The sequence below is a fragment of the Sinocyclocheilus grahami genome, unplaced genomic scaffold, assembly GCF_001515645.1.
Source record: "Sinocyclocheilus grahami isolate Dianchi unplaced genomic scaffold, SAMN03320097.WGS_v1.1 scaffold126.1, whole genome shotgun sequence".
Taxonomy (NCBI): Eukaryota; Metazoa; Chordata; class Actinopteri; order Cypriniformes; family Cyprinidae; genus Sinocyclocheilus; species Sinocyclocheilus grahami.
Genome location: NW_015505305.1, coordinates 2,009,974 through 2,019,581, shown reverse-complemented (window position 1 = coordinate 2,019,581; position 9,608 = coordinate 2,009,974). Strand labels below are relative to the sequence as shown.

Sequence of the window (9,608 nt, the reverse complement as noted above, 5' to 3'; positions counted from 1 at the left end):
CTCGATGAGGACGTCCCCGTGGTCGTGGTGCTGGACGATTGGGTCTGGCTCAGTGAAACTCTTCAATAAGTGATGGATCCAGGATGTCAGGGGTGGCTACCCATGATCTTTCCTCAGGTCCATAGCCCTCCCAGTCCATCTGATATTGGAGCTGACCCCCTCGACGTCTTGCGTCCAGCAACTCATTCACCTTGTATGCTGGTGATCCATCTTTATCCAGCGGTGGCGGTGGCTCTTGGTTCTCAGCATTGGGGTCAGCATCCGGGTCGACCGGTTTGAGGAGCGAGACATGGAAGGAGGGAGAAATCCGGTAATTAGTAAGAAGCTCAAGCTGGTACGTGACCTCCTTAATCTGTTTGATTATTTTAAATGGGCCAACATACCTGGGGCTGAGCTTCCTGCTCGGTAGCTGCAGCTTGAGTTCCCTCGTAGAAAGCCAGACCCATTGTCCTGGTTGGTAGGGAGGGTGTGGGAGACGTCGTCTGTTGACCTGGAACTTGTGTTCTGACGGCTCTCTGTAGACGGACATGGGCACTGTCCCACACCCTCTCACTGCATCTGATCCAGTCATCGACTGCAGGTACAGATGAGGGTTCACCTGACCACGGGAACAAGGGGGTTGGTATCCCAACATGCATTGGAAAGGGGTCATGCCAGTGGAGGAATGAGTTAGGGAGTTTTGAGCATACTCAGCCCATGGAAAGAATTCTGCCCACCGGTTCTGTTCACGACTACAGGTATAGTTGCATGGGCTCCTGGCTAGGCATTGACGTGGGTAGAGGAACATGGCAGAGCTGGTGTGTGGTGGGAGCGCTGGCCTGTGATGGTTGGACAATTTTCCTCTTGGGAGCATTCCTCATGAGGTTATCGATCTTATTAGCAAGAGTTATATATTCAGTAAATGAACCCTTCTCACCCTTGCAATCCAGTTCAGTCTGTAGATCGATGTTCAAGCTTTGTCGGAACATAGCCTTTAAAGAGATGTCGTTCCAGCCACTTTGAGCAGCAAGCGTTCTAAACTCGATAGTATAATCTGCAGCGGTGCGGTTGCCTTGAGACATATGAAGCAGTTGTGGAGACATATCCTTGCCCCTAGCAGGATATTCAAACACATCTCGTAACTGTTTGACAAAGTAATCATAGGAGGTACGCAACAAAGGGTCTGTCTCCCAGACTGCTGCAGCCCAATCGATCGCTTTACCAGAAAGCAGTGACATCAGAAAAGCACATTTCTTTTCATCGGAGTAAAACTATTCATCGAGTGGAGATTTTTTTGGCTATCCAGGAAGAACAAAGCCCCGGCTTTGCTCAGCTGAACCATCAAATTTTTCAGACATGGCAAGTCTTACCGTCTGTGGTGTAAGAGAAGGAAGCGATTGAATGTAATGGGTCAGATGCTCGTTTGCAGACTGAAGCTTGTTGAGCGGTTCGTGGTAACCCTTGAGCACTTCGCTTTGATAAGCGGAAGCCGCTTGAAGCTGGGAGACTTCCGCTGGATTCAATGGTGGCGAACTATTCTGTAATGAGGGTGAGGCCGAGGCTGTGTTAGAATCCATTTGCAGAAGTTTAATGAGCAAACAGTTCAATAGTCCAAAACGTGGGGCAGAAATCAGAGTCACAGGCAAAGAAGTCAAAATCAGTCCAACCAGCAAACAAGCACGAGGGTAATCCAAAAAGCAAAATCCAGAGAAACAGGCGATTAAATCATACACGTAGCAATCAAAACAAGACAATGGAAACACTCGGTAAGGCAGTGGAACTGGCAATACTTCGCAAAGGCCTGTGGACAGGAAGTGATCACAGAAGCAGCAGAGGGAGTGGTACCAGTCAGTACTCGGGCGAGGGCTCCCTCTGCTGGTGTGGCATTACAATTTCCTAAAATATCCTTAAAGATAAACTGTTGTTAAAAAATGTTGAGTTTTTATGCTTTTATTCAGCAAGGACACAATAAATTGATGAAAATTGACAGTAAAGACATTTATAATGTTATTAAAGATTTCTATTTCAAATAAATGTTGTTGCATTTTCTATACATCAAAGAATACTGAAAAAATCTATCACAGTTACCATAAAAATATTAATCAGCACAACGGTTTTCAACATTGGTAACAATAAGAAATATTTCTTGAGCACCAAATCAGTATAGTATAATGATTTCTGAAGACTCATGTGACACTGAAGACTGGAATAATGACTGCTTAAAATTTAGCTTTGCCATCACAGGAATAAATTACATTTTAAAATATATTCAAATAGAAAACATTTATTTTAAATCATAATAATTTTACAATATTACTGTTTTTTTTCTATATTTTGATCAGCGGCCTTGGTAAGCATAATAGACTTCTGTTTTAGCTAATGGATTAATAAAAATACATTTTGGAGTTTTGCTTCTCAAGAACATTGATCTTGTTTTAAGGATGTTACCTGTACCTGAAAATACTGATTAAGAAACTTTCTTTGCTATTGAGCTGAGTGGTAGTATGTGAGCCTTTTATCCGACATGTCTCAATCAGGTTTTTTCTCTTTGTCTAAGAATATCTCTTTTTGAGTGTGTCAGTCTGGATCAGGCTAAATTCAGATTATGATTGAAAACCGATTGTGAGGAAAATCGCACAGTGACTGTGTTCCTTTTATTTTCTGTTGCTCAAACAAAGTAGCAAAGAGTTATTCTTCAAGGCCTGGCTGCTTTCACCGGCTCTTCGCTCGATCAAGGTCTCTGTGATCACTGAAGGTAGAGTCTTACATAAAGAGTTTTCATTGAAAGCACCAGGTCATGGTGTGCAGAAGGAGAATGTATACTTATGCCCACATGCTAGGTGAGTGTTTGTGTGTGTGTGTGTGTGTGTGAATGTAATGAGTGTTAGTCCTTTACCCTTTAGTCAGCGTGGAGGTGTGTGGGAGTTTGTGCTCCGCACTGTGTAATACTGTATGTGTGGGGGTGGGGGGGGTGTTTTTTGCTCAGTGAGCTGCCCTATGTGTGAAATTATTAGGAGTGGAGGTGAGATCTAGCTGTCGTTTTTAAGAGGGAAAGTGGCAGCCGATGTTCTTGGAGCGCACACACACCGACAGCCATAACCACACACACAAACACCAAGGGAAAACTAATAATCTGGGGAAAAGTGACTCGCAGTGGTGTGTCACAGTGTGCATATGGATGCTGAGTAGGCAGATGGTGGTTCTGTGGGGGTAGGCGGGGCTAATTCATGTTGTCATCTGTCACAGGGCACAGAGTGACGTGATTGGCCAAGCTCCATTTGAAACAGAAGACTCGTCCATGTGCTGTCTTCATGTCAATATGTTGTACTTGATATGTCCGCCAGACCATGAGAAGTGATTGTGTGTTTAGCTCTCTATAATTTTTTTCCCAAAATGAGGTCTAATTATAGGTCCTCATGAAGAAGTGTGAAAGGTGCCACTCTGAGATCCCAGCTGGGGTGTTACAGTGTTGCATAAGAGTGACTTTCACAGTGTATCTTACCTGCAGCTTCTGTTTATAGACACCCTCAGCAGGGTGATGTATATGTGTCCTCTGACCTGATGTGGAATAAGGGGTGTGCAGGGCTGAGAGAACTCTGCTGACCACTCCATCACCATGAGTTTGGACCAGAACCAATGTCCTCGTCTCAGCACTCTTGTAAATTGTTCTTTCTCTAGCTCATGAACTTTGCTAGAGACTCCCCTAACGTATAATCTGCATATACCACTCTATGTTGTACATGATTATCGAGAACAGAAGAGACCAGGTGAGAAAGGACAAGACCAGACGAGAAGAGACACAACAAGAAGAGAAGGTAAGACGCAAAAAAAGAGAAGAGGTGAAATGAGAGGAGACGAGATTAGAAGAGAAGGGACTAAATGAGAAGAGAAAATAAGATTTGAGAAGATGGGACCAGAAGAAAAGAGACACAAGATGAAACATTAAGCAATAAGAATATGGTAAAAGAGGAGAGACATGAGAAGATGATGCAAAATGAGAGGAGAAAAGGCAAGATGAGAAGTGAAGAGACAAAATTAAATGAGAAGAGGTGAGACAAGATGAGACTAGTCCCATAGACAAAATGAGAAGGGAAGATGCAAAAGGAGACGAGAATGCAAGATGTGATGAGAACAGACGTGACCGTGAGACAAAATCATAGAGAAGAAGTGAAGAGACAAAATGAAATAAGAAGAGAATGTAAGACGTGAGATGAGACAATATAAGATAAGACCAGAAGAGAAGGGATTCAACAAGGAATGTGGAGAAAGGAACATTCAAAACCAGAAGAGGTGAGGTGAGAGGAGATGAGATGAGATGAAATTAATCAAAATGAGATGAGAGAAGATGCAAAAGATGAGACAATCGGAAGAGAAGAGGCAAGATGAGAAGTGAAGAGACTAAATTAAAAAAGAGAACCTAAGTTGTGAGAAGAGTAGGGAGGAGAAAAGAAAAGACGATATGAGATGAGACCAGAAGAGAAGAGACATGACCAGACGGAACACGGAGAAGGGAACATTCAAAACTAGAGGAGATGAGAAGAGGCAAGATGAGAGGTGAAGACTTAAAATTGAAAAATTAAATAAGAGAAGGTGCGAGAAGAGATCAGAAGAGACGACAAGACAGCACAATGATGAGAAGCAAATATGCAAGAAGATCCAAGAAGAGGAGAGAAGAAATAGCAATATTAAACTAATGTTAAAAGAGAAGGTAAATTAAGATGAAAGATGAGATGCCATATGAGAAGATGCGTTGAGATGATGCAAGAAAAGCAGTACATACCATGCTGTATGGCGTTGATTTAATAAGCCTGCTTCTGTTGGAATGTGCAGTGTAACTGCATTAAGCTCTATTGTTTACAGTGGTGTTTTATTGTCTGCTATGCAGTCTGATAAGAGAGCTGCAATTTGTCTGAACAATATACTCAAGGAGAACACTCACTCACTCTGTCCATCTCACACACACACACACACACACACACAAAAGTGTTTTGCCTGACTGTCAAAACACTTTAGACACAACCCAGTGCCTTCAGTCCTATTCATTTGAGCAACTCATTGCCATCATTACATCATTTGAAAACTACAATAAATCAAAAAGAGCCTTGAGAGAAGGTGCTGCTTATCTACAGGTTTGGTTTAAATATAATAAGAGGTTAATGCATGTTTTAAGGCCATCAGATGGAGCATATGTCAGTTGTTGATATCACAGCGGAAGAGGTTTGTACCATATGTCATGTGAACTGAGAGCCTGTGTTGCCATGTGGCATTCAGTTGTAGCCTGATGGCAAATCTTAGCATGCCATCCAGGACGATGTGTTAGTGAACAATAGTGGAGAGAACACATTTACTTAATTTCTGAGAGTGACCCACAACATCAGAGACTGAGAAAATGGATGAACTGAACCATTTCACCATAGCAGAAGGTAACCAGAAGAAGCAGTAGGAAGCAAAAACCATGTCCATGCCACATGCTGACATGTAACCACTGTGTTTATTCGAGTCACACGGGTCATAGTCATCCCATAATGCTCTCTCTTTGAGGATCATGACCTCTGAGGCATAAGAAATGAAGTTTAAAAGATCTTTGGACTCGGTTTGCTGATGCGCATCTCATGTTCACGTCTTGTAGTATTTGTTCTGGGTGTGCTTCATGCATTGTCAAGAGCTTGAGGTTCCCTAACATTTAGACTTATTCATGAAACCAAAGCTAAGAGAATTTCTGTGTACGTCATTCGGAAAAACGTTCCTACACAAGAATGGTTTTACACATGATTGACGGATATTGTTCTGCTCGTGCTTCATAAATGAGGCTCGTTAGGCAATCCCTAGTCACTTTAGGAGTCACTTCAACCCCTAAACATTTTCAGTGATTACCAGTGATCGTTTCAAGCAAGTTCGGATGTCGTTTGAGGGTCAGCAGGGCCGTTAACTCAACAATAATACCCCCTCTGTTTCTTCAGTGACAAGAAAATTAAGTTTATTACTGAAAATCAAGGTTATATGCTGTCACTATACGTTGCTATATCATTTTGCTTTGTTCATGTTTAAGTGTTGAATCCTCAGGGATGTTTTTCTTGCTGCGTCTAAGTGTTTCTCACAGCTCACTCCAATTCACACACCAGTTGCGATTCGCACCTTCTGGGAGGAGATTCTCACAGCGCTTTGGGAGAGAATCATGCTGGGAAAACCACAATTTTTTTTTTTTGTCATTTTTATATTTTGAGTTTCATTTATAGGAAAGTGAAGTAATAGAGAGTGAGTGGGATCGGAATATGACCCAGCACTTGTACTTGGGTCACTGAGATAACTGCAATTTTTATTGAATAACCGATAAGGGCACTTGAACAAACAGAACATCGTCTTCAAGAATTGGACAGTTTATTCAGATACTCCTGAATAAATAAAGACATTCTACGAACCGGTTGAGTGAGTTTCTAAACATGTTCCATTAATCAATTTCAGTTATTCCTCTTGGGCTGCAGGGCAACTTCCCTCCTCAGGCACATATCAATTAATCAATTAGTGTGATGTTAGTCAGTGTGTTCTCCATACTGTTGCTAATAGATTCATGGCAACACAAGTTTACCTCTAATGTAATGCTCAAGGTTGCAGGAATTTTCTTCATGGAAGAGAATTGCCACAGGGCTTGGATCTTAAATGTGTACTTGGTCTGGGCATGCTGATCCAAGAAATACTGCTCAATAAACACACAGGCCAAGGATGTTAGAAATCTTAATTTATTTTCTCTCTGTGCCCCTTCCCGCCTTCCTTCTCTCTGGTCGTTTGGGCTCTCGCACCTTCATCTGCTCGAATGTCGTCTCTGATTTTAATTTGTTCTGCGATGGATTGGTGCTTGGAGATCATTGTTCACACATTTCCTCCATGTGATTCCACTCGGGAGAATCGAATGTGTTGACCGATAATTTGGTCGAGAAATTGTCTCGTTTCACTTACACCTGCTGCATTTCCCTACATTTCTCCATTCGTATTTATTCATAAATCTCATATAAATATATTTAAATGTAACTCTAATATATTTATATAATACTTATGGATAAATACAAATAGAGAGATGTAGAAAAAAAAAATGTGTATACGTATGTATGTGCGTTTGTATGTGTATGTATTTGTTACGTCTTCTGCTTTGCTTGACAGACATTTCAGGGATCCTCTCTGCTCTCCAAGACCAAGAAAAAGAGTAAAGGTGATCACTTATCTTTCTTATCCTCATGTTTGGGAACATTGTCTTCATTGTGTACACTGCTTGGCCAATTTTTTTGCCTTATTCAGGCAAAATATGCACCAATACAATCCTAAAAGACTAAAGAAAGTTAATTTCCATCATACTTATAAGCATTCTGACACATTTTGGCACATTCATGGCAGATGGGTAAAAATTTTTCAAAATTGTCATAATCTTGGCCTTTTTTCACAAGTTATCATATGGCTTCAGAAATATAATGCACAAGGCAAACTGATTACTTTTCTCATGCTTTTTGTCCATTTCGGGGTGTTTACTGGTCATTATTCACTTTCATTATAAGGAAAGGGCCAGCATGAACATCCTGCACACGTCCTTATATGGTCTATAAATGAACGAAAGTTAAACTGATTTGTAACAACATGATTTTAAGAGTGCAAATGAGTAAAAGATACCCTTTAATACAGAAATGAACTGATGATGCTATATAATCAGGATTCAGAACCATTAATTTTGTCACATTTTGTTCTCTTATATGGTATCCAGCAGCTCCGCTGTCCTCCATCAGTAAGAGACGAATCTCCTGTAAGGACCTGGGTCGTGGAGACTGTGAGGGCTGGCTGTGGAAGAAGAAGGACGCAAAGAGCTATTTCTCGCAGAAATGGAAGAAGTACTGGTTTGTTTTGAAGGACGCCTGCTTGTACTGGTACATGAACGAAGAGGTGAGTGTGAGTGTGTGTGTGTGTGTGTGTGTGTGTGTGTTTGGCCAGTACAGTTGTTTTTGTTGTTTCTCGTATCCACCAGCGCAGCAGAAACTGTATCGATCTAGAGATGAGACTTTAATTGGTGCCGGCTTTACCCTCTTGTGTGGAACAAGATTAATGCTCATCTACCCCAACAAAACAGTCTTCTACACACGCTGTTGCTGTAATGAAGATAAGGAACTTCTCCCAACAAACACTCCCCTTCCCTCCCGTACTTGTTCCCTTGCTCCTTCACTTTTGATTAATTACCCTCCGTGTTTTCGCTTTTTATCACAGCCAGGGTGTGGGATACGGCTGCCTTTCTGGGGGTTTCGGAGGAAGTATGGCGAGAGGAGTGTTCCTCTCGGCCTGGTTTTGGTCCACTGAGAATCCTGCAACATAGTCCGGCTCTGCTATAATTGATGACCCACTGTGTGGGTTTTGTAAACACAGACAGGCTTACAGAGAGCCGCAACAATTTATGCTTTTCATTTATTTATGCAGAGCTCCTGTCAGCGGTGCTGCTGCAATTTAATGCTGGAGAAAAATGTAATGGAATGAACCAAGAAAGTGAGAGAAGAAGGGAGATGTAACTCCTAACGAGGATGTAATGACATTACAGATGAGTGTAAGTGGGGTGAAACGTCCACACTATCCTCTCTCTTTCTTTTCTCCACCTTGTAGGATGAGAAAGCCGAAGGGTTCGTCAGCCTCCCCGAGTTTAAGATCGACAGAGCCAGTGAATGTCGCAAAAAATAGTGAGTAACTTTAACTTTTGAATAACATGATGATGCTTGACGAATTCTTATTGTGTCTTCGCCCCCTACGCAGTGCATTTAAAGCATGCCATCCCAAAATCAAGAGCTTCTACTTCGCAGCAGACAGCGTGGACGATATGAACAGATGGTTGAGTCGTCTCAACATGGCGGCTGCCGGCTACGCAGAAAGAGAGCGAATCCGTCAAGAACAGGGTGAGAATTCCTGCCGTTAGGAAGGTTATGGGTTCAATTCCCAGGAAATGTGTGCCTTAAATGCAGAGTAAGTCGCTTTCAATATAAGCATCTGACAAGTGTATCAATGAATGTGAGAAGGGCGGAGCAAAACTGTGGGAGGGGTCAACCAAAGTTTAGAGAGGGCCTAATCAGAGCTGCCTTTCCCAAAATCATTGCAAGCCTAGGGAGACTGTAGAAACCATTGCCATCAATCTTAAAGTCCCAGTGAAACCAAAGATTGACAGGTCTTTTTTTTTCTGAATTGTGACACATGAGTGTAACAGATTATCGAATTTGGTTCTATGCATTGGTTGTTGATTGGATTTTGAGATTAGGGTGTTGCACTCAAAGCTGTGGAGGAGCAGGGTTTGGACGAAGGGATTGGAGAAGTTACTTACTGAAAGCTTGAGTTATATATTGACATTCTGATAAAAACGTTTCAAAATATTAAAAACTTGAAACATATACACAGATAAATCATTTACAGTAAGATCTATAAAATGCATTTACAAAGTAGATTTGTGCTCCACATGATCTCCAAGGCTTTAATTTAATTATTGTTTACTTCATGGAAGTGTTTTGCAACAAGCTAATGACTCCCTGCATACTCCTCTCTCTCTCTCTCTCTCTCTCTCTCTCTCTCTCTCTCTCTCTCTCTCTCTGTCTCTCTGTCTCTTCTTTCCACGGTTAGGA

The 9,608-nt window shown here is 41.8% G+C and overlaps 1 protein-coding gene across 2 annotated transcripts in view; it reads left to right on the top strand.

Annotated features, from left to right (window-relative positions):
- LOC107590225 (connector enhancer of kinase suppressor of ras 2-like) overlaps positions 1-9,608 on the top strand; it is a 106,630-nt gene that overhangs the window by 88,488 nt on the left and 8,534 nt on the right. For both annotated transcript variants that reach the window (XM_016278895.1, XM_016278894.1), the window contains exons 14-17: positions 7,135-7,183; positions 7,727-7,902; positions 8,608-8,681; positions 8,755-8,894. In XM_016278895.1, the coding sequence (XP_016134381.1) occupies positions 7,135-7,183; positions 7,727-7,902; positions 8,608-8,681; positions 8,755-8,894 (439 nt within the window). The remainder of the gene's footprint in view (positions 1-7,134; positions 7,184-7,726; positions 7,903-8,607; positions 8,682-8,754; positions 8,895-9,608) is intronic.